This window comes from Salvia miltiorrhiza, chromosome 1 (assembly GCF_028751815.1).
Source record: "Salvia miltiorrhiza cultivar Shanhuang (shh) chromosome 1, IMPLAD_Smil_shh, whole genome shotgun sequence".
NCBI lineage: Eukaryota > Viridiplantae > Streptophyta > Magnoliopsida > Lamiales > Lamiaceae > Salvia > Salvia miltiorrhiza.
Genome location: NC_080387.1, coordinates 18,517,948 through 18,543,274, shown reverse-complemented (window position 1 = coordinate 18,543,274; position 25,327 = coordinate 18,517,948). Strand labels below are relative to the sequence as shown.

Genomic DNA, 25,327 nt, shown 5'->3' with positions numbered 1-25,327 from the left:
TTATACTCATCCCTATAAAAATATTTTGAAATACTTTTAAAATACATTTACCTTGAAGTCGGAGCACGTAGAGGTCGAATGGATTTTCTCACACATGACATTTAAGAATTTTATGTAAAATATTTTGCAGAGTCTACAGGAAAGTAGACCTGCTCTGATACCATGCTGTAACACCCTAATCTAATTAAGGAGTTAAATATAAAATTTAAATAAATATTTAATGCGGAAGTCTTTTAAAATAATTTAAAACTCACTTTTAAAATAAATATTTTCGAAAATAATTTAAAAAAAAAATCTTTAAATAAAATTGGTTTTTAAAGAACTTTTAAAACGATTTATAAGATATCAAAATTTTCAATAATGTATTCAAATATAAATCTTGATTTTTAAATCATAAATTTAACAACTTTATTTTCAAAGCACGACATGAAGAGGTCAGAAAAATAATTAACTAATTAATAAAACTTGTACTAAGGAAAAACTCTAAATATAAAATAATATATTTTTAGCAGCGGAAAATATAACAAAATAAAATCTTTATATAATTAAAAATTATGTATGTATCCATGTATATATTTTTGTAAAGATATAAATTCTTAAATAAATATTTGAAATGAATTTAAATATAAATTAAACAAGTCATGACATTAAAATAATATAACAACATTTATTTAAATAAATCACACACAAATCTCAAATAGTATAGAATTTCAGAGTTTACATAACCAAAAGATATAACATGAAATAACATAATATGTTTTGAAAAACATTTATTTTAAATAGATTCGACGCGCCCATTCGACTCTCCACGCGCCTCCAATATCAATCACCTGAAACTGTTGAATATGGGATGAGTATATAGGGTACACTCAGTGTGGGAACATGCAATAATTGTCCATGTTAATAAAATGGTAACACATATTGTCATAACGTAACATAACTTCCATACGCACTGTGGCAACTCCAAGGACTTTAATGTCCCGGACCCTATATGTGGGCCCCTGGCGACAATATAATGGTTGCAACCCTGTAACATGAAATCGCATTGTGGCATACCAAGGACGGTGAAGTCCTGGACCAATTATGCTGGCCCCTAGCGATAAATATTTTTACAACACATACGGTAAACACATAATATTAAAATGGACAAATATTAACCACGTGCATGTACTGAAATAAATCCCACACCTGGAAATTTAACTTGAACTTGAACTTCAACTTGAATGCTAACTTGAGTAATACAATTAAAATTCATATCCTAGTCGCGCCGCACCTAGTCAGATAAATTCAAATAATAACATATAAGGGCCTAATTGAATTTTAAAAAAAATAATAATAGTAATTTAAATCTTAAGAATTTATTATCATATAGTCATTTAAAAATTATTGGTCTAATAGATTATAAAAGAGCTTTTCTTATAAAAATATTTGGGTTCAAAAATTTAATGAAAACTAAATTTAAATTAATAATGTAAATTGAAATATAAAATTTAATAATATCATTTGTAAAAATATATGCAAATGCAGCCCGTAAAAGAAATATTATTGTTGTGGTTTATTGGCTAATTATTCAACCCACAATTAAATCAAGCCCAACCCACTTAATGAAACTAAACCCAGTCTAAAGCCTATTCCCAAGCCCATTATTTAATCAAACCTAGGGCCCAAGCCCATTTCTACCTCTTCACCCTAACTTATATTCACAACACAACACATACGCAGCTCCCATTTCCTTTTTCCCTCTCTCCCTCGGTCTCCCTTCCTGCCGCCGCCACCGGACGGCGCACCGCCGCCGGAGGCCGGCGGCTCTGCCTCCTTTCTCCTCCCCCTTCTTCCTATCTCTCTTTCACCCCTCACTTCTCGCCCTCTTCCCTCATCTCCCTTCCTCCTCCCCTGCCCTTGTCCTCACCGCACCAGCCGCAGCTGCGGCCGCTCATTTCTCCGGCGGCGAAGGTCGCCGCCTGCCAGCGTCACCACTACGTCCATGCCTCCCACCTCTCATCTCCCTCTCGCCGACAACAGCCACGGCAATAGCAGCAGCTGATCGGTCCGCCACCTCCCTTTCCAGATCCAGCGCCACCACTGCCCCTGCCTCTTTCCGCCGGCCGCCGTGTCGCGCAGCTCCGGCGGTATTGTTGCTCAACCGTTTCCCCTCTTCTTCCCTCTATATTCCTAAACCTCCATTTCTCTTTCTGCCTCCCCTATTTCTATTTCCTTTTCCATGTAATTTATAAGATCTATTCTATTTGATTTCTTATTAAATATAAATGATAGATTTGATGATGTATGCATGTATGAATTTGGAAATCTTGGTTTTGAGCAGAGAATGAAGAAACAATTGAGATGCTGAAATGAATTTTCATAGTATCTGCACAAAAGAAATCAAAATTACCACTTGAGCGAAAATGAACAGACGAGAAGTTGGTGTAAGAAAACAAACGAGGAAAACGAATTGGTGATGATGAATTGAGGATGATGCAATGAGGTTTAAATAGATTGAATTACTTGTTCGTCAACTACTGTGTGAAAGAAATCAAAGTTTGCTGCGGTAGAAATCAAAGTTTGAAATCAAAGTTTGTTGCTGTGTTGATCAAATCTTACGTGCTGCTGTGTTTATCAAATATTACGGAAAGAAATCAAATTTGGCTGGCTGAAAATGGAAAACAAATTGTGGTTTCTTGAGAAAGGAAACACGTATTGCAGTCACAAGCTGAAAATGGAAAACAAATTGTGGCTTCTTGAGAGGAAACAGTACAAACAAAAGAATTATTCCATTAAGCTATTAAAATGTTATGGGCTCTTTTAAAAATCTAGCCCAAAAAGTAATTAAATAAATAAGTAATTATGGCCCAATATAGATGAGCTAAATAGGCTGCAAATAGTTTATTTAGGCCCAAATTCATATTAAAAGAATATTTGGGAAAATAAATTTCTATTTTTTTATAGATATAATTTATAGTTCAAAGTCACATCTAACTAGCGGCGGTTAGATATCTGATAAGAATGAAAATAGGAATGACTCGCTTGGAGACTTCTTTAAACAAATGTAAATAGAGTAGAAATTGTTAATTTGCAGATACGAAAATAAGGTATCCAAATCCTTGAAATCATTAATTAACTATAAATATTGAAACTTGAATAATTGTTTTAAGATTATTGCAAAAGAATTTTGCCCATTAATAATAATAAGTCCAACACTAATAAAATTTATGAAAATATTTTATTCTTAATCCAAAATTAATATAATGTCCATGATAAATATATTTAAGTAAATAAATATATTTAGGCCCAAATTTATATAAAAATATTTTTGGAATATAAAACTTTATTTCTATAGGTATAACCTAAAATTTAGAGTCATACATCTAGCTAGGGGCGCGACTAGATAATTCTCCACAAACTCGACTCATAGATTTATATTTTTAATATCTCGAAAATATAAAAATTTTCAAATAAAATTTGCAAAGGTAGTAAACGGTTTTGGGCTGTGACAAACCTACCCACTTAAAAGAATTTCGTCCTCGAAATTTGACAATTCATAGTTGCAATAATCTTCAACATAATAACTTGAATACTGAACTTGAACATTTGCTCATAATAACTTCAATCATTGCAGCAAATTCACTATACTTTCAACGTAAATAATTTATACTCATCCTCTTGAAAAATATTTGAAATATCTTTACTCATAGCTGCAATAATCTTCAACATATAATTTGAATACTGAACTTTCTCATAATAACTTGCATAATGAACTTGAACTTTCTGATAATAACTTCAATTATTGCAGCAAATTTCAACATACTTTCAACGTAAACAATTTATACTCATCCCTATAAAAATATTTTGAAATACTTTTAAAATACATTTACCTTGAAGTCGGAGCACGTAGAGGTCGAATGGATTTTCTCACACATGACATTTAAGAATTTTATGTAAAATATTTTGCAGAGTCTACAGGAAAGTAGACCTGCTCTGATACCATGCTGTAACACCCTAATCTAATTAAGGAGTTAAATATAAAATTTAAATAAATATTTAATGCGGAAGTCTTTTAAAATAATTTAAAACTCACTTTTAAAATAAATATTTTCGAAAATAATTTAAAAAAAAAATCTTTAAATAAAATTGGTTTTTAAAGAACTTTTAAAACGATTTATAAGATATCAAAATTTTCAATAATGTATTCAAATATAAATCTTGATTTTTAAATCATAAATTTAACAACTTTATTTTCAAAGCACGACATGAAGAGGTCAGAAAAATAATTAACTAATTAATAAAACTTGTACTAAGGAAAAACTCTAAATATAAAATAATATATTTTTAGCAGCGGAAAATATAACAAAATAAAATCTTTATATAATTAAAAATTATGTATGTATCCATGTATATATTTTTGTAAAGATATAAATTCTTAAATAAATATTTGAAATGAATTTAAATATAAATTAAACAAGTCATGACATTAAAATAATATAACAACATTTATTTAAATAAATCACACACAAATCTCAAATAGTATAGAATTTCAGAGTTTACATAACCAAAAGATATAACATGAAATAACATAATATGTTTTGAAAAACATTTATTTTAAATAGATTCGACGCGCCCATTCGACTCTCCACGCGCCTCCAATATCAATCACCTGAAACTGTTGAATATGGGATGAGTATACAGGGTACACTCAGTGTGGGAACATGCAATAATTGTCCATGTTAATAAAATGGTAACACATATTGTCATAACGTAACATAACTTCCATACGCACTGTGGCAACTCCAAGGACTTTAATGTCCCGGACCCTATATGTGGGCCCCTGGCGACAATATAATGGTTGCAACCCTGTAACATGAAATCGCATTGTGGCATACCAAGGACGGTGAAGTCCTGGACCAATTATGCTGGCCCCTAGCGATAAATATTTTTACAACACATACGGTAAACACATAATATTAAAATGGACAAATATTAACCACGTGCATGTACTGAAATAAATCCCACACCTGGAAATTTAACTTGAACTTGAACTTCAACTTGAATGCTAACTTGAGTAATACAATTAAAATTCATATCCTAGTCGCGCCGCACCTAGTCAGATAAATTCAAATAATAACATATAAGGGCCTAATTGAATTTTAAAAAAAATAATAATAGTAATTTAAATCTTAAGAATTTATTATCATATAGTCATTTAAAAATTATTGGTCTAATAGATTATAAAAGAGCTTTTCTTATAAAAATATTTGGGTTCAAAAATTTAATGAAAACTAAATTTAAATTAATAATGTAAATTGAAATATAAAATTTAATAATATCATTTGTAAAAATATATGCAAATGCAGCCCGTAAAAGAAATATTATTGTTGTGGTTTATTGGCTAATTATTCAACCCACAATTAAATCAAGCCCAACCCACTTAATGAAACTAAACCCAGTCTAAAGCCTATTCCCAAGCCCATTATTTAATCAAACCTAGGGCCCAAGCCCATTTCTACCTCTTCACCCTAACTTATATTCACAACACAACACATACGCAGCTCCCATTTCCTTTTTCCCTCTCTCCCTCGGTCTCCCTTCCTGCCGCCGCCACCGGACGGCGCACCGCCGCCGGAGGCCGGCGGCTCTGCCTCCTTTCTCCTCCCCCTTCTTCCTATCTCTCTTTCACCCCTCACTTCTCGCCCTCTTCCCTCATCTCCCTTCCTCCTCCCCTGCCCTTGTCCTCACCGCACCAGCCGCAGCTGCGGCCGCTCATTTCTCCGGCGGCGAAGGTCGCCGCCTGCCAGCGTCACCACTACGTCCATGCCTCCCACCTCTCATCTCCCTCTCGCCGACAACAGCCACGGCAATAGCAGCAGCTGATCGGTCCGCCACCTCCCTTTCCAGATCCAGCGCCACCACTGCCCCTGCCTCTTTCCGCCGGCCGCCGTGTCGCGCAGCTCCGGCGGTATTGTTGCTCAACCGTTTCCCCTCTTCTTCCCTCTATATTCCTAAACCTCCATTTCTCTTTCTGCCTCCCCTATTTCTATTTCCTTTTCCATGTAATTTATAAGATCTATTCTATTTGATTTCTTATTAAATATAAATGATAGATTTGATGATGTATGCATGTATGAATTTGGAAATCTTGGTTTTGAGCAGAGAATGAAGAAACAATTGAGATGCTGAAATGAATTTTCATAGTATCTGCACAAAAGAAATCAAAATTACCACTTGAGCGAAAATGAACAGACGAGAAGTTGGTGTAAGAAAACAAACGAGGAAAACGAATTGGTGATGATGAATTGAGGATGATGCAATGAGGTTTAAATAGATTGAATTACTTGTTCGTCAACTACTGTGTGAAAGAAATCAAAGTTTGTTGCGGTAGAAATCAAAGTTTGAAATCAAAGTTTGTTGCTGTGTTGATCAAATCTTACGTGCTGCTGTGTTTATCAAATATTACGGAAAGAAATCAAATTTGGCTGGCTGAAAATGGAAAACAAATTGTGGTTTCTTGAGAAAGGAAACACGTATTGCAGTCACAAGCTGAAAATGGAAAACAAATTGTGGCTTCTTGAGAAAGGAAACACGTATTGCAGTCACAAGATTAGGAAACAGTACAAACAAAAGAATTATTCCATTAAGCTATTAAAATGTTATGGGCTCTTTTAAAAATCTAGCCCAAAAAGTAATTAAATAAATAAGTAATTATGGCCCAATATAGATGAGCTAAATAGGCTGCAAATAGTTTATTTAGGCCCAAATTCATATTAAAAGAATATTTGGGAAAATAAATTTCTATTTTTTTTATAGATATAATTTATAGTTCAAAGTCACATCTAACTAGCGGCGGTTAGATATCTGATAAGAATGAAAATAGGAATGACTCGCTTGGAGACTTCTTTAAACAAATGTAAATAGAGTAGAAATTGTTAATTTGCAGATACGAAAATAAGGTATCCAAATCCTTGAAATCATTAATTAACTATAAATATTGAAACTTGAATAATTGTTTTAAGATTATTGCAAAAGAATTTTGCCCATTAATAATAATAAGTCCAACACTAATAAAATTTATGAAAATATTTTATTCTTAATCCAAAATTAATATAATGTCCATGATAAATATATTTAAGTAAATAAATATATTTAGGCCCAAATTTATATAAAAATATTTTTGGAATATAAAACTTTATTTCTATAGGTATAACCTAAAATTTAGAGTCATACATCTAGCTAGGGGCGCGACTAGATAATTCTCCACAAACTCGACTCATAGATTTATATTTTTAATATCTCGAAAATATAAAAATTTTCAAATAAAATTTGCAAAGGTAGTAAACGGTTTTGGGCTGTGACAGATGAAGTTGAAGGATCTGCAGAAAAAAGAGTACAAGGAAGCCAAAAGGGGAATCCCAACCTTCGACGTGCAGGAATGGGATGTCATGTGGGCAGACATTGGAGATGGAGGCCCGTTCAAGACACAAAAGGTCAAGGGGCACAGAATCCGTGATTCTGCCCTAAGGATGTGCCACCGCATCCTCTCTTACTCTCTTTTCGGGAAGCTGGACAGTGGGAATGCAATGTCCAAAAAGGATCTCTACATCCTTTGGGCAATGAACAACAAGGTGAAGCTCAACTTCAGGGCCTTCCTGATCGAGCACATAGAATCTATCATCAGCAAGCCCAACCAAAGGCTCTCATGCATCCAGTTCACCACCGCATTTGCTCAACTGAACGAGATCGAGATCGAGGAAGGAAACACCAAGATCGAGGCATAAAAGCTAAATGTGGAGGCTTTGATTCGAATGAGGGATGTGAGAATGGAAAATGGTGTGCCCAAATTCACAAATCCAGAAGAGAGAGAAGTTTCGACGGTCGAAGGCCAAAGCCTTGCTGTGGGCAAAGGAAAGGAGAAGGTGGAGGAGTCAGAGTCAAAGGAAGAGGAGAACCAGCTGGACAGGATTGAGTCCAGGATCGTGGAGACCCAGGTTGCGCTGGCTGCAACCCAAAAGGCTCTTCTGGCCTTCTTCAAGCATCAGGGTTTCAGGTACCCGCCTGCACCTGCCCCTTGAATTCTCACCTTCCCTAGGATGTTAGTTTTTTTTTAGTTTTTCGTGTCTTTTGTTTTGTTTTGCGTGGTTGTTGTTTTGTGTTGTTGAGTCTGTTTGGCCAATGCTAAGGAAAGGGTAACCTTTTGCCTGCACCGGTGTTATGCCCAAAAGGCAAAACACTTGGTGCAGGCACCCAAAGCATTGGCCACTTGTGTTTTCTTTAGTTTTCTTTTGTTGGAGTCTGTTTATTTTCCTTGACCCCCTCCACACACCCACTTTGCTCAAAGCAAAGTGTGTGTGTGGGAGGGGGGCAAGGCTTGTGTTGCTGTTGTGAGGGGTAATCCATGTTCTCACACCGTATGCCTTAAGGCAAAGTGTGTGAGTGGGGGGGAAGACCCATTTTCTTTTAGTTTTCGTAGAGTCTCATGTCAGCATGCTGTTTTTCGAGGTTGCTCTATTTTGATGATTGTTGAGTATTGATTTTGTAAGTAGGAAATTCTAAACTGTAGTGCCGTAGGTAGTTGAGGACGATGGATAGGGTTGTGAGCATATCACCCTGTGAGGATTTGAGCTAAACTGCGCTGACTTATGCCCATAAGCAGTTTTTCTTTCTTGTGTGAAATTGACATCTTGATTAGGGTAATGCTAGAACTTGCCTTGATTCTTAGTGGAACCCTGTGTATATAGTCTAGGTGTGTTAAATGATTTAGGCAAATTCTTTCTTTAGCTCACCAAGCCAAACTGACCAACCCTACATCTATCACTTGTGAACCCTTTTGAGCTTGATAATTCATTTGAATTCACTAATAAATTTGCCCAAATTTGAGCCGTCCTAGTCATACTGAACTTAAGGGCAAAAGAATGGAAGATAGTGTAGTGGATCTTATGGGCAGGACTAGTGTAAAAATTGCAAAATGGGACACCTAATCCCAAAAATAAAGAGAAAGTCCAGAAAAAGAAAAAAAAGAAAAAAAAAAGAGATAAATAAAAAAACAAAGAAAATAAAAGTTGATGGGGAGTATGTGCTTAGGCCCGTAAGAATGGGCAAGGATCTTAAAAATCTGGGAGTTTGTGCCCAGAATGAAGTTCAGAATGACCTTAGCCTCGTACGAAAAATTCCCACCTTATGCCTTTAGCCACGTTACAACCCATAGAAGACCTAATGAGACACACCTAGAACTTTGACTAAAGGGGGAGACGATAGAAAATGAGCAAGCCTATGGTCAAAACCCAATAAGATGTCCAGAGTGAAAACACGAGCCAAAACACTTGAGAGAAAGAGTGAAATGGAAGGAACATCCTCATGCCCACAACCTGATCTTGACTCAGCTGATGGCGCGTGTTTTGTTTGATTCTGCTACTAATCTTTCTTTATAATCGTCATTATCTCTGTGTGGCAGAGAAACTATAGCATGCTTTGTTGTTTCTTGATTTGTTTTCTATTTCGTCTGTGGCTGCTCTTGGGCAAAGCTGCATGTGCACGCTTAAGGACAATCGTGTTTAAAGTGTGTGCGTGTGATGAACCTAAGATTGTGCTCTGTTTTCGAGTTTGTTTTAGGACTAGATAGAGTCGTTTCCTTTTGTTTTGTGTTGTTTGGTCGCCTGGGAGGGCGTAGTTCTTCGGCAGGGCCCGCTTGTGGGCAAAAGATGCTTTAGGGGTCAGAATTGCTGTCACATTCCGTGAAAGAGGCATGTGCCGGAAGCAAGAGGGATTCGGAGGCAAAACCATCCCTTATGCCCAGAAGTACCGCACGGAAGCAGGCAGGCATTAGGAGGAGAATAGAGAAGGAAGTCAGAAGCGTAACAGACAGAAGAAACATGATTATGGAGTAGGCGCTTGATATGGGCCGAAGGCGGCAGCATCCAAGAAGAGACCGATAAGGCTAAACCTGTGCTTTATCCAAAAGGAAAGAAATCTTCAAGAGACTAGGTCTGAAAGTGGATAGCATCTCCATGCCTTGCATGGATTCGGCCGCAACAACATGGGTTGGGCCTTCCGTTGCCCTAGTCGCGCCTATATATACCCGAGGATCAGTCGAAGCTAAGGGTGTTGGAAAATCAGCTGTTGAGCATTTAGTTTACGAGCTCTGGAGTTCAAGCTTGCCCAGGCTGTGGGCGTAGTTCTAGGTTACTTTGTTTATGTTCTTTGTGGCACTTTTGGCCGTAAGCACTCTTTTATGTCTTTAAGTACTTTCAGTTTGTTCTTAATAATGTCTTCTGCGTAAGAGTCAAGTGGATCTATCTAATTCCTAAAGCATTCTGGGCAAAGCACAACTAGCGATAGGCCATCGCAGAGAGCGTGGATGTTGCCCGGGGTAGTTGATTTCCATTAGTGGTAACTTCTAAGGGATCATAAACTGAAATGATAGATTGGGCAAGGGGTTTTTGCGTGCGTGATGAGTGATAATAGGGGCGCAATAATTCTTATGCCTATAACCACTGGTATGCGAGTATAGTGATTTATCTTTGCACCAATGATCGAGTGCCTAGTTCATGTTTAATGATTCGAACCCAAATCAGGATTGTTTTGTTATTTGATTCATTTACCTTTGTTATTTCAGTCTAGTTGGAAACCCTGTTCTGCCCATAAGCACGTTGTGGTCAGAACCCGTCAGAATTCAGCCCTTTTTAGTGACACCCTTGCAGGAGGAGTTACTGCTCAGTTCCCTGTGGATTAGACTCTGGACTTACCATTAGCTAGTCTAGTTGTGGGCACAAGATATTTTATTTGCGCGAAGCTCAAACGACGGCTTCGTCAAAGATATGGGAGTTATGTATGCAGCACATCCCTTTGACAAGTGGGGCATTGACATAGTAGGGAAATTACCAACCGCACCAGGTGGGAAATGCTATCTCATCGTGGCCGTTGACTATTTCTCTAAGTAGGTGGAGGCTGAAGCCGTTTCGAAGATTGATGACTGCACAGTTGAACGGTTTATCTGAAAAAATATATGCTGTAGATACGGAGTCCCTAGAATTCTTGTTTTCGATAATGGGAAGCAATTCACAAGTAAACGAATTAAGGATTTTTGTTCACGAATGGACATCACTCAGAGGTTTGTGTCGGCTGCACACCCCCAAGCCAATGGACAAGTTGAACTAGCAAATCGGACGATATGTAATGACATCATGAAAAGGTTGGAAAGAAACAAAGGCCGATGGGCGGAAGAATTAGATACAGTACTGTGGGCCCTTCGAACAAGTCCCAAGACAGCTACTTGGGAAGCCCTTTTTACACTTGTATACGGGTCAGATGCAATTATTGATTTATGCCTAATTGTTCTTAATTTGGGGGTTTGACTGTGCTAAATTTGAGTTAAATGTTCTGGATTTTGGTGCATTTATGAGTTTGTTTGATGCTTTGTAGGAGCTTTTGATAAATTAGGAGGAAGAATGCTAACTTAGAGATTTTGGATCATAAATTGTTGTTTTGGGCTCAAAGTGGTGCGTAGCGCTGACAAAGCCGCAGCGCTGAGAAGGCCGCAGCGCTGACAGTTCTCCATAGCTAACCATCTCCAGAGCTGCCTACTTCGACAGAGCTGACCAAACTCGACAGAGCTGACATTCACTCGCCAGAACTAGCAAGGCCGACAGAGCTGGCATTCGTTCGTGTAGAGCTCAAGCTGCCAGTGCTGACCAACTCTCCAGAGCTACCTACGCCAGCACTGCTCCAGAGCAACCTGCGCTAGTACTGCTCTAGAGCTACCTACGCCAGCACTGCTCCAGAGCTGGCATTCCTTCGCCAGCGCTACCGAGACTTGTCGAGCACTTTATCCCTTGCACTTTCCTGTGCGTGCACGCCTGCCTTGATGTTTATCTTTTAGGCCCAGTTTTGCAAGGCCCCTTTGATCGTCATTAGGGTTGATGAAAGGCAGTCTATAAGAAGGGCTGAACATTCATGATCAGACTAACTCTTCTGCCTTCGGACTAAGAATATCTTCCACCTTAGGCATCAAAATACTTTACGGTTTTTATAGTTTTTTGTAGTTCTTTAGTTTTCATAGTTTTCGTGCTAAGTTAGTTTTCAATTTCGTTTTTGATTTAGTTCTCCGTTTCGAGTTGTAATCAAGTGACAGTGATTCGCTTCTCGCGACGGTTTCGGTATTTATTATTTATGTTAATTCTTTGCTTTTACCTGAATTATGTCTTGCTTTCAATTATGCAATTTCGTTTATGTCAGTTTAGATTAGAAGCATTTAGTTACAGTTGTTTAATTCTGCCTAGGGATAGTAATTTATTTATGCTTAAGTATTTGTGTTGCCTAGTTAATTCCGAGTTTAATTTCAAGTTAAGTTTTAATTACAAGCTTTAGTTTAATTTTACAGTTTTCAATCCAAACCTTTACTGCTTTCGTTGTGATACAATTAGAAGCCCTGTTAAATCTTCCTTGAGAGACGACTTGGGTCAACTTATCATGCTAGGATGTCCTTGTTCTATTGCAAGTTAATCTAGAGGTGTTTTAGGTTGAGTCAGTTATACCCGCAGAAATCAGATTGGAGTCACATTGGATCACAGCTTATGACCCTGCGCAGAATGGGACGTTGCGCCGTCTAGACTTGGACTTAGCTGAACTACAAAGGGAGGAAGCTCGAGTAAGAATTGCTAAGTACAAGAGCATAATCAAAGCGGGATATGATAAGAAGGTTAAGCAGCGCAGGTTCCAGAAGGGGGAGTTAGTGTTGAGGAGGGCAGACGCTTTGAGGCCAACGGGAAAGTTCAAGGCTAATTGGGAAGGACCATATGTTGTAACAGAAGTATTGGGAGGAGGAGCTTATCACCTATCAGATCAGGAAGGGAGACCTCTTACTAGGCCGTGGAATATCGGTCACTTGCAAAAATTCTATGTATGAACTATCAGCGTAGGTCACACTGCTTAGACCAGATACTTTTTTTTCCCACTAGGTTTTAATGAGGTCTGGGACCATGGTCATATTAATAAAATATCTATGGTTTTAGGAAAACCTACCTTGTTTGTCTACCTGTTTCAAAATGCATATCTGCGGATATTGAGCCTTAAGTGGTAACTCAGCCGCGCTGCGGATATTGAGCCTGAAGTGGCAACTCAGCCGCTCTGCGGATATTGAGCCTTAAGTGGCAACTCAGCCGCTCTGCGGATATTGAGATTTAAGTGGCAACTCAGCCGCGCTGCAGATATTGAGCCTTAAGTGGCAACTCAGCCGCTCTGTGGATATTGAGCCTTAAGTGGCAACTCAGCCGTGTTGCGGATATTGAGCCGTAAGTGGCAACTCAGCCGCGCTGCGGATATTGAGCCTTAAGTGGCAACTCAGCCGCTCTGCGGATATTGAGCCTCAGCCGCACTACGGATGTTCGAAATATTAAGTGATAATTCAAGATACATGGTTAATAATGTGAGAATGGCCTAAAGAAAATTCGCATTCGCCAAAGAATAACATGGGTTTTTATAGGAAGATTAACCTAGCACAATATTTACTTAGAAAGTTTCATTGTATGAATAATTCAATATTACAATTTGGGAATCTCCACACATCATACGAGTGGGGCAAATTATTCACATCACATGTCCTTTATCAACTAAGAGACAAATAAAGAGTCACCCGATATTGAGAGGTAAATAAAAAGAGGCAAATTGGAAAGGGTTAATTGCCCATAAAATACTGAACTTTCATCCAATTCTGATTTTGCACACAAACTTTGAATTGTGGCATGATAATTACTAAACTTTTGATTTTATCTGATTTTGCTACTAATCCAAATTCCGGCCAAATACCAAGTGATGAGGAGTAATATATGTAGAGCAGAGGAATGAATTTGAACAGAGAAATCGTTCGGGTCAGAAAAATCATTCAGGCCAGAGGAATGGGCTCAGTCAGAAGAATCACTGAAGTCAGAAGAACGCTCTACCACACAAGATAATTAACGGTAGGAATGACCGTTTTACCCGGGAAGCGCCAGAGCAGAGGAATCGCCCGTTTACAGAGGAATCGCCCATTTACAGGCAAAGTTACCATGGTACCCCCGACCAGGCGGGGAACGTGACCGCAAGGATGAAATTACTATTTTACCCCTCGAATGTAATTTATAAATACCCATGCACCCATGCTATGTATTCCTACGTGCTTTCTATTGATACAACAACAATCTTACTTTCTCTCAGCAATTCGACTCTATTCTCTCAATTTCCACGATCAACACTAGGTAAAATTCATAATCTAACCACGATTCACAGATTAAAATACCACCCGCTCAATCACGATTCACCAGCTGGCGCCGTCTGTGGGAAAGCTATGAGTTTAAGGCATGAGTTCCAAGTTGCGCATGCAGATCTGCAATTGTGGGCGGATTTCCGTGCGCAGGTCCCGATTAGTCCGATGTTTCCAGTACCCAGGTGGATTCGGGGCGGTAGATCTACTTTTTTCGCTCCTATCCATCCGAAAACTCATAGATTCGCGGATTTTGTTGCTTTCTCGCATATGCATGTTTGGAGGATGGGTGAAATCGAGAATCGGGTGCTGGTATATGTTTATTTTACATGCTATGACGTTAATTGTGTGTGGTTCTCATGTTTTCTCATGTGATCTTCATTTTTCATCGTATCTAACGTGTTTTACTAACGATATCTTGGTTGTTGCTCTGTTCTTATTTGTTTTTGGGTTTTCTGGGTGGTTCCTCGGGTAATCTGTTATTTATGCTGAATTTGAATCTGAATCCGGGAGAAAATCTCTGTTGTTCATTCTCCGTGTTTGAATCTGTGCCCTAGGTTTATTTCCCGGCGCATGGAAGTATTTTGGTCGGGGATTCATAATGGCCTTCGCGCCAATGTTTGGGATTTCTTATGTCGAGGATTCCTTTGACAACGGGTGGTTCGATTTGTCTTTTATTGGGATTTTTCTCATATTTTTTACATGTAGGTACCATGGACTCTTCTGATGTTCGCCGCACCCTCGAGAAGGACTTTGACAACACCGGGCTCAACTCTTCCGCCCCTACTGAGATGCCCGACTCTCTGCTAAGCAGTCTGCCAATCAGCACTATTTTCTCTACACCGTCGGGTTTTCTTAACACGTCCGCCACCCTGCTGATGGGCTAGAACGTCACCCCCCAGAGATCTACTCTGGTTGCCGCTGGATCTGAGTTGCAGGGCTTGGTCCCCACATCTGGTGGTGGGTCACTAAACTTCGTCTTAGCAGAGCAGATGATGGCTCTGTTAAATTACGCTGTTGTGCGACAGGCGCTAGGAACTTCGTTCGTCCCAACTGTCCCCGCTACTGCTCCTCTGCTGGGAATGTTCAACCAGCAGAGCACTGAACTTCCGCCTCACGCTGCTCTGGAGGTGAACGAACAAATTGTCAACAAACAACCTGCACTACCGAAAGAAACACACAAATTCCCCACTAAGAAGGAACCAGAACGGAGGCCAGAGGGGAGTCGCGCTGTTCTAAGCAGCATTGTCAGAAGGGAGGGGGTGGATGAGTCTGATAGTCATTCCATTACTCCTGTTTTCGAGGAGGAGAGGCCAAGGGAAAATGCAAAGCTGAAAAATCAGGTGTCGCAACTAAAAAATCAACTTAGAGATCTGGAGGATACTCTGAGGGAGAAATCTCAGAGGGTTGAAAAATTACAGAGGTCAGAGAGATCCCACAGAGCAGAGAAGTCATACCGGTCAAAGAAGTCCCGCCAGACTGAAAGGTCAGAGGGACGGGAACATGAGTACACCTCTGGAAAGCAGGGACACAAGGGCCACAAACGCCACCACTCTCATGATTCACCGAGGGACAAGAAGGAACAGGGGAGATACAGGGATGAGAAGCGAGCCAAAACATCTAAGCTCAAAACCACCACTAGTCGGAGTCCGTTCTCTGCTGATATCTTGGCGAACACTTTGCCAAGGAGCTACAAACCCATCTCACTCGACTACGATGGCACTATTGACCCCGAGGTGCACCTCAGTCGGTTCGAAGGGCTCGTCACGTTACACATGTACTCAGAGGGTATCAAGTGCCGTATATTTTCTACTACTTTGACTGGACCTGCCCAGTTATGGTTCGGGACCTTGGCCCCAAACTCTATTCACTCTTTTGAGGACCTCCAAACACGCTTCCTCAGACAATTCGCAAGCTCACGAAGGGTAGAGAAATCAGCCATCTCTCTGATGGATATCAAATAAGATCAACATGAGATGCTGCGGAAGTACACTGCCCGATTTAATCTCACTGCTCTGGAGGTTCCAGAGGCAGAGTCACAAATAAAAAGCTGCGCATATGTTAGAGGGTTGAAGCCTGGGCTTTTCTTTGACGAGTTACAGATCAGGCCAGCGAGAGATTTTGATGACGTCATGTCAAGACTACCAGGGTATTTGCAATTAGAGGATGCCCGAACGGCACGAAAGGCAGAAAATGACAAGCATGGGGCCAAAAGGGACGAGGCCGCACCAAAGCAGAACAACCGGAACCAAGATCGGGCACCTTTCAGAAGGTTGCCCCTTAGGGTACTTCCTCCTCAGACAGAGGTACCACCCCGCCAATAGCGCACCAGTGAACGAAGTCAACCGCTTCGATGAATACACTCTTCTAAATAATCCACAAGAAGAAATCTTTCATCTGCTTAAGAACCAGCCGTTTTTCCGGGCGCCGGGCACTTACAGGGATGGGCAGCCACAGTAAGGACCTAACAATAAACTATGTGAGTACCACAATGCCTATGGGCATTATACTAGATACTGTGGACATCTCAAGCACCAATTGGAACTCTTGGTACGCCATGGCAACCTGGATCAATTCATAGCCAGAGGGAAAGAGGGTCAGGGTCAGCAAGCCCAGGGAAATGACCAAAGACAAGCTCAGGGAAATGACCGAGACCGACGTCCGAAGAAAAACCACGATCAGCGCAGAGGGATCATACAGGCTAGGGTACCTCCCCACCCGGCCAGAAGGGAAGTGCACGTGATCTTCGGGGAAAATGGGTTACCAACCTCCAACCGAGCCAAGAAGCAGGTCGTGCGGGAAGTGAGGTCGGGATACTACCCTAAACAAGTAATGGAAATCACGAATGCAGCAGAGGAACCAGCCATAACCTTCGGGTCAGAGGACCTGAGAACACTCATGTACCCCCACCATGACGCGTTGGTTTTCACGGTCGACATAGCAAGCTGTATTGTACATCGTATCTTCGTGGATTCTGGGAGTGCGGTGAACATTTTATATTTGGAATGTCTCCAAGCTATGGGGATCGAAGCCACTATCGAATCCAGCGAACGCTCCTCTGTTCGGATTTGGCGGAGAAATCGTCATGCCCCTAGGGTTTGTGGAGTTACCAGTTAGTCTTGGCAGAGCAGACGCCAGCAAGACCAGGGTGATACTATTTTTGGTGGTAGACATACCCAAACCATCTTACAACGTGATACTTGGGTGCCCTGCTCTGACGGCGTTCAGAGCAATCATTTCAATGTTCCACCTAAAGATGAAATTCCCAATCGGAGGTGGAAGAGTGGGGGAAGTGTGGGGTGATCAAAAGATGTCGAAGGAATGCCATGTGTGAATGCTCACGCACTCTTCAGGTAAAAAATGAGACAGGGTGACAGAGGGATCAGACACCAGGAAGAAAGGGAAGACGGGTGATATCGCTGCTCTGACAGAGAAATGATGGGAACTGATAGAGCTGTTAAATGCTCGAGACAATGCAGAGAAATCCGCCTTGATATCTACCAATGATGTGTGTAATATGATTGAGTTATTTCCGGGAAAAGAGGGCTTCTAGACAAAAATCGGGTCATCCATGAATGAACAAGCCAGAGCAGAGCTAATCAACTGCCTTCAGAGGAACGCGGATGTGTTCGCCTTCAGCACAGCCGACTTAAAGAGCATTGACAGAGGTTTGGCGGAACATCGCCTTAATGTAGATCCCAATGTAAAACCAGTAAAACAAAGAACGAGATAATTTGGGGCCGAAAAAGATGCTGCGATCAGAGAGCAAGTTCAGGGATTACTGGATGCGGGTCACATCGAGGAGGTGCAGTACCCGGAATGGATTTCAAACGCCGTGATGGTGGCTAAAAAGACAAATACTTGGCGCATGTGTGTGGACTACAGGGACTTGAATGCTGCTTGCCCTAAGGATCATTATCCTTTGCCGAGGATTGACCAACTTGTAGATTATACCTCGGGTTGCGCATTGCTATCCATGATGGATGCATATCAGGGGTATCACCAAGTCAAAATGCATAAAGGAGATATCGCCAAAACGGCCTCGCCGTCTGCTACGGGGTATTTGGCTGGCGGAGCATGTCGTTCGGTCTTAAGAATGCAGGGGCTACATATCAAAGAATAATGGAAAAAATATTTAAGGAACAACTCTCGAAGAACATATCAGTATATGTGGATGACATGCTTGTGCGAAGTGTCAGAGCAAAGGATCACGTTTCTGACTTGGAGAAAGTTTTCACAGTTATCAGAAATCACAGACTCATACTTAAAACAACGAAGTGCACCTTCGGGGTCACTACAGGGAAATTTTTGGGGTATAAGGTCACCCCGACGGGGATCGAGGTCAACGCGGACAAGGTGAAGGCCATAATGGATATGACGTCACCCAGAGGAATCAAAGAGGTGCAAACTCTGAATGGGTGTATCACTGCCCTAAGCAGGTTTATTTCTCGATCGACAGAGCGAAGCTTGCCATTTTTCAAGATTTTAAGGAAGGGGACCAGATTTGAATGGGATGCGGAATGTCGGATAGCCTTCGATGATCTCAAAGCATACTTAGCAGAGCTCCTAACTCTGACCAAACCAATTCCCGGAGAGGTGTTATATTTGTACATAGTAGTGGGCGAAGAATCAGTTAGCTCTGTCCTTATCAGAGAGGAGGGGAGCCATCATAGGCCAATCTACTTTGTCAGCAGGGTAATTCAGGGGCCCGAATTAAACTATTTAGAAATTGAAAAGGTTGCTCTGGCAGTCATGGTCACAGCTCGGAAACTAAGGCCCTACTTTTTATCACACCGCGTGGTGGTTCGAACTGCCTTACCCTTCAAACAAATGTTGGGGAGGCCAGATCTTTCAGGGCGAATGGTAAAGTGGGCCGTGGAGTTAGGAGAATATGAGGTGGATTATAAGCTAAGGATGGCTATCAAGGCCCAAGCCCTTGCGGATTTTATTCAAGAAACTACTCGTCGCCCTGTGCAAGAGTTTTGGGTGGCTTTCGTGGATGGATCGGTCACAAAAGAGGGATGTGGGATCGAAGTGTATATCATTTCTCCAGGATTAGAGGTATACCAATTCGCTATCAAATTCACTTGTAAGATGTCCAATAATGAAGCCGAGTATGAGGCCGTGGTCAGAGCAGCACATATTTTGTCAGAGCTGCGAGCGAAGTGTATCATTATCAAAACCGACTCACAATTGGTGGCTCAACAATTTTCAGGAGGATATCATATCAAAGAGGATCGGATGCGAGCATACCATTGCAATATCACGGAACTGAAGAAAAAATTTATGGAATTCAGAATAGAACAAATCTCTCGAGAAGAGAACACTTAGGTAGATTTATTAGAACGAGTCGCCAGTACAGTGGAACAAACGTGGAATGATGAGATCACGCTGCTCTGCGACACCAGAGAAATGGAGACTTCCCAGGTTTTTGCGGTGGAAATTCGGGACGATTGGCGGGCCCCAATTATACATTTTTTCAGAACAGGGGAACGACTGAATAGAGAGTCCAATCAGAGGGCTCGATACGAGAATTATTGCTTAATCAACGATCAACTCTACAAGCGTTCTTTCACCCATCCCTTATTGAAATGTTTATCTCCTGAGGAGGCTAACTTTGCTCTAACAGAAATTCATGCAGGTTGCTATGGTGGGCACACGGGATTCAGGGATCTTATACGAAAAACCATTCGGGCAGGGTTCTATTGGCCGACCATCACTAATGATGCTAGAGAATTCATTCGCAAATGCGAAGCTTGTCAGAGGCATGCCGGAAAGATCAATATCCCAAGAGAGACTATGGGAGTAATGTATGCTGCCTACCCATCGATATCGTCGGGAAATTGCTTACGGCACCAGGGGCAAATGTTTTCTCATCGTAGCGGTGGATTACTTCCCCAAGTGGGTAGATGCCGAGGCCGTATCAAAGATTGGCGAGGGAACTGTAGAGCGATTCATCTGACGAAATATATGTTGCCGGTATGGAGTCCCTAGAATCATTGTTTCGGACAATGGAACCCAATTCACAGGGCAGAGGATCGTTGATTTTTGTGATCGCATAGATATAACGCAGCGCTTCATTTCCGTAGCCCATCCGCAAGCAAATGGGCAGGTGGAGTTGGCAAATAGAACAATTTACGAGGGGATCAAGAAGAAGTTAAATCAGAGCAGGGGGAAATGGGTCGAGGAGCTAGATACCGTACTTTGGGCTTATCGCACCAGCCCAAAAACAGCAACCGGGGAGGCACCATTCACTTTGGTGTATGGATCCAGCACAGTGATACCAGCAGAGGCCAGACTGGAGTCGTACCGGATAACAACATATAACACAGAGCAAAATTCAGAACTCCGCAGAGCAAAGCTAGACCTAGTGGAAGCGCAGAGGGATGAAACCTAGGTCAGAGCAGCGAAATATAAGAGCATCATCAAGGCCGGATATGACAAGAGGGTCAGAGCGCGAAAGCTGTCCAAGGGCGACCTAGTTCTTAATAGGGCCGACGCTCTGAAGCCAGTGGGCAAGTTCGAGCCCAATTGGGAAGTCGTCATAGAGGTTTTGGGCGGTGGAGCATACATATTGTCGGATCCAGACGGCAGAGCTCTCCCAAGACCGTGGAATATCAACACCTTGAAAAAGTTCTATGTGTAATTTTGTTAAACGAAATACCAAATTGTAGACCGGATACTCTTTTTCCCCACAGGGGTTTTAACGAGGTTCGGGGCCATGTTATCAATAAAATTGGATGCGTGGCTTTAGGAATTCTGCGGTGTTTTCTCGTTCATTTTAATTATTTCATTTTACGTTGCATATTTTACTTAACATGTTCGTGCAGAGCATTGCACATGTCACCAGAGGGGGGAGTAGGGTATATACCCATAATTCATAATTTTAATCCAAATTGTTGCTTAGCAAGTCAAGGGGAAGACAAACATCCAGGAGGGTCAACATCCACATAAAGGGAAAAGCAGAGGGTTCATCTTAATCGTAAGCCGCAAAAGTTAGATGCATCCCCCTGGATCATCCATGCTCCGTGCAGAGTGTTTTCTTAATCGTAAGCCCCGAAAGTTGGATGCATCCCCCGGATCATCCATGCTCCGCGCAGAGGGTTCGTTTTAACCGTAAGCCACGAAAGTTAGGAGGGTCCCTCTGACCGTCTATGCTCCGTGTAGGGTGTTCTTTTAACCGTAAGCCACAAAAGTTAGGCGGGTCCCTCTGACCGTCTATGCTCCGTGCAGGGTGTTCTCTTAACCGTAAGCCACGAAAGTTAGGCGGGTTCCTCTGACCGTCTATGTTCCGTGCAGGGTGTTCTTTTAATCGTAAGCCGCGAAAGTTAGCTGGGTTCCTATGACCAGCTATGCTCCGCGCAGAGTATTCCAGCTAGCACGAGGGAAGCGCCAGAGAAATGCCTATGAGGGAAGTATCAGAGAAAGGCTTAGGAGGTTAGTGTTAGAGAAATTCCTAGGAGGGAAACGTCAGAGAAATACCTAGGAGGGAAGTGTCAGAGAAATGCCTAGGAGGGAAACGTCAGAGAAATGCCTGGGAGGGAAGTGTCAGAGAAATGCCGAGGAGAGAAACATCAGAGAAATGCCTGGGAGGGAAGTGTCAGAGAAATGCTTAGGAGGGAAGCGTCAGAAAAGTGCATATAAGGAAAAGTTAAAGCTGGGCATGCTAAAAAAAATCAGAGCAACGGAAGGCAGAAGAATCGCACATACCTCAACAACATAAACAAGTAGAAACTGACCAGAGAAATCGCAACAATTTCAACAACACAGAGGAAAGCCAACCAGAGGAATCACGAACACTTCAACAAAAAATCAAAACCCTACTTTCTACAGAGGAAACAACAGCTACATCTCGGAGCGCCAAAATACAATTCACATCAATTCAAAGACAGAACAACAGCAACAAGACAATACGAAGGAGAAATGAATGCAGAGCCAGACCAAAAAGTGAACTCATACCATTTCAAAATGAGAAAGAAATTACAATGGGAGTTCATCAATAGTTTAAAAGGGATAAAGCTTTACACTACAACAAAATAAAAAGAGTATCATCCAAATGTATCATAATATTTACAGCTAAGATATACAAATTCTAGAAAGAAGGAGATGATAATATGAGCAGTCAAGAGGGAGGAGCAGCGGTAGAGGAGTGCGGGTCAGCAGCTTCAGCGACAGCTACAGAGGCTTCGGCAGAGGGGACCCCTTCTTCGAGCACCTTCAACGTGCCAGAGTCATCCACCTCGCGCAGTCGCTGTTCCACGTCCAACAGCTTCAAAGCCTCTTTGGTATATTCTTTCTCATTTCGATACAGGGCAAAGAGCTGATCCACAGCTTCAGATGTGGAGGTGGAAGCATTGAAGGCAGGTGGCAAATGAGGGTCCATGCTGAATTGAGCAAACCCCCGGGAGCCAACATCAGCCCAATTTCTCAGTTGCCCTAGTTTTTAGGGACTCACAGAAGGGGGCTTGATACTTGGGAGCAGCCGGCGCAGGATCAGGGCAAACCCCGAAAGCAAACAGGGGAAGGACCTTATCCAGAACCGAATACCACCACAGAGGCTTCTCCGGGGAGTTAGCAGTTATGCCCAACATCGTGTTGAGGTCCTCAGTCCTTGTTATTGTCGATTAGAGCCTCCAGATCCAGAGCAGAGGCCTGCTCCTCTGACGCGCCCAGCACCTCTGCCGTCTTCATTGTCGTCTCTTTGATGACATGTGCAAAAAGCTGGAAGAACCCCTCCAAATATTCGGGTGTCCTCTGAAACGCCGCTAGGGTATCCTCCAGCATCATGTCTAGACACAGCTGGCCCCGGGGGGAGATGAAGAACTCCAATCGCTGGTCCCGGGCACCCAGCGCATAGCCCCGATTCAGAGCACCTTCACAAGCCACTTTCCAGCGACGCTTGGCCTCTTTGTACTCCAATCGATATCGGGCCCGGAAGCGCTCCAGGCTCTCGTATCCCTCTCTTTTAGTCCTCTCTAGTTCTGAGACTAAAGAGGCCTTCTCCACCTCCAGCTGCTCAATCTTAGCTCGCAGCGCGACTTCATCCGTGTCAGCCTTGTTGAAGCGCTCCATCAGGACCGTGACCTCCTGGTCACGCTTCGCCTGTGCCTCTTTCTCCTTTTTCAAATCTTTTCCAGTATATCGTAATCATCGATACACTGGATTGCCTCACCAATTTGGGACTCCAACTGCAGGGAATCAGAGGGAAAATGTCAGAGCAGAGAAACCAAAAGGTAAACACCAAACATCACCGAGGTAAAGATAAATGCAGGGTACCTGAATCCACAATTGGCCGATGCTGCTGGCCAATCTCGCCCTCTTCATCTTTACGGTTGCCTCCCGATCCTTGGGATGGATCTGGGTAAGCAATTTCCGTACAAAGTCTCGTCCCTTCATGGACGAGACAGGCTTGGAACCAGAGGCCTCCGATGCCTCTGCAGTAAGGGCAAGAAGATCGCCCCCTTCGGTATCCACGGAGGTGGTCTCCGCTTCATCTACCGGTTCCTCCTCCAACGTGCTCCCTCTTTTGCAGGGCTTCCCTCCTCCTCTTTTCTCCAAGGGACACCAAGGTACCCTTTCTTTTCTTTCTTGTGAATGCAGGGGTAGGTATGTCCTGAGTCTTCTCAGGAGCGGGAGCATCTTCAGAGATATCCACCACGAGGATATTACCCCCAAAAATGGTGGACCCTCTGGCTCCTGGAAGGAAGGCTTCGAGTTGGGGTGGTCACCCCAGAAATGTCGGACACCGTTCGAGAGGTGTCCATCCCAGAGCCAGCAGGCTGCTCTGATGTATCCGCTCTGGAGCTGGCGTCTCAAGAGCCACGCCCCCCGGGACCAGAGGGACGATCGACAGAAAGAATCGACCGACATTTCTGTCTCCACAACATGCCTGCAGACAAATAAGGTTATGTTATTAGAGTCAGAGTAATGACAATACATATATTTATTAACACGTGATATTACCTATAGCTGTGCGTGGATACAGGGGGAATAAGTCATTGGCTGCTAGAGCCGAGTTGCTCTCGGTGAGCTGTTTGCAGGGGAGGGGCTCTTCGTTATTTAGGGCGTTAAGGTTGGCTATCACCCCCAGATCAAAATCACTGGGGGTTCCTTGGGAAGCGGGCTTATGTTTGGTGCGGATGTCATGCCACTTCAGCTCTTGGGCACCGTATTGGCGCCAAGTACCAGTGGAAGTCACCACATAACAGTAATAGGGCAGAAAACCCTTATCGTAGGAGTTCAAGGAGTTGAGGAAGGTGGTGGGGTATGTTTTGCGGGCAACAAAGCTATACAGGGGACCACCCTGTAATGTCAGTGATTGGGTCTGAAGGAATAGTTTTTTGGTGTTTTCGACACCATGAGCTCTACACAAAATATGGAAACAAAATAACCTCCGAAGGGCAGAGGGGGTTACTTGGTAGAAGGGAATCTGAAAATAATTACAAACCTCCACTAAGAGTGGAGGAGGAGGAGGAAGTCTCAATCCGGCGTCAATCTAGACCCGCCATATGGCCGCAGTATTCATTTGCATCCTACGGAATGGCTCTAAAGATTTGGACTGGGATACAAACCTTAGGCCGGCAGGGTTTCTACACATCTCGGCCATCCTATTCATGTCCGCGACATCTAGCCTGGACTCAGGAATGGATTTCGGCATTTTAGGAGGAGGTGGGGGAGATTCAGGGGAGACAGAAGGGTCTTGAGGATGCGGAGGAGCAGAAGAAGTCGGAAGGTCCTGGGGATTCTGGGGATCGGGGGAAGAAAGTGGAGAAGCCGAAGGAGAGGGAGAGGGAGAAGGGGAAAAAACAGGTTGGTCGGCGGAGGAAGAAGCCATGGCTGATTATAATCTAGGGTTTTCAAGCTCTGAAAGAGAGCACCAATAGACTCAACACAATCAACCCACGCCGAACACAAGTACCAGGGAGAGGGGATGTAGGATTTACCTAGGTCTACAGTGGAAACTAAGGAAGATTAATCGCAAGGTTTACGCCGGAATCAGAAAGGAAGGCCGCCGGAAACAATGTGAGTAGTTGAAGCGTATGAAACAAGAGTGAAGAAGATGAAAAGTGAAAACTGAGTTTGAATCCACTAAAGTTTAACCTACGC

General features: G+C 42.3%; 1 protein-coding gene and 3 long non-coding RNA genes across 5 annotated transcripts; 2 read left to right on the top strand and 2 right to left on the bottom strand.

Moving 5' to 3' along the window:
• Positions 1-642: 642 nt before the first annotated feature.
• Positions 643-2,694, bottom strand: LOC131006849 (uncharacterized). The gene is made up of 3 exons (XR_009095789.1): positions 2,393-2,694; positions 1,189-1,273; positions 643-836 (listed from the first exon to the last, which is right to left on the bottom strand). It is a non-coding gene; the product is annotated as an uncharacterized LOC131006849 (long non-coding RNA).
• On the top strand, positions 1,721-2,576 carry LOC131006847 (uncharacterized). Its single transcript, XR_009095786.1, has 2 exons — positions 1,721-2,129; positions 2,324-2,576. It is a non-coding gene; the product is annotated as an uncharacterized LOC131006847 (long non-coding RNA).
• Positions 2,695-4,463: 1,769 nt separating the features above from the next.
• LOC131006848 (uncharacterized) lies at positions 4,464-6,358 on the bottom strand. 2 transcript variants are annotated; one of them, XR_009095787.1, is made up of 3 exons: positions 6,214-6,358; positions 5,010-5,094; positions 4,464-4,657 (listed from the first exon to the last, which is right to left on the bottom strand). It is a non-coding gene; the product is annotated as an uncharacterized LOC131006848 (long non-coding RNA). The 2 variants fall into 2 exon arrangements; XR_009095788.1 differs by having other exon boundaries at positions 4,464-5,094.
• Positions 6,359-16,197: 9,839 nt separating this feature from the next.
• LOC130991857 (uncharacterized) lies at positions 16,198-17,338 on the top strand. Its single transcript, XM_057916318.1, has 2 exons — positions 16,198-16,493; positions 16,735-17,338. The coding sequence occupies exons 1-2, from the start codon at positions 16,198-16,200 to the stop codon at positions 17,336-17,338; spliced, it is 900 nt and encodes a 299-aa protein (XP_057772301.1).
• Positions 17,339-25,327: the final 7,989 nt, after the last annotated feature.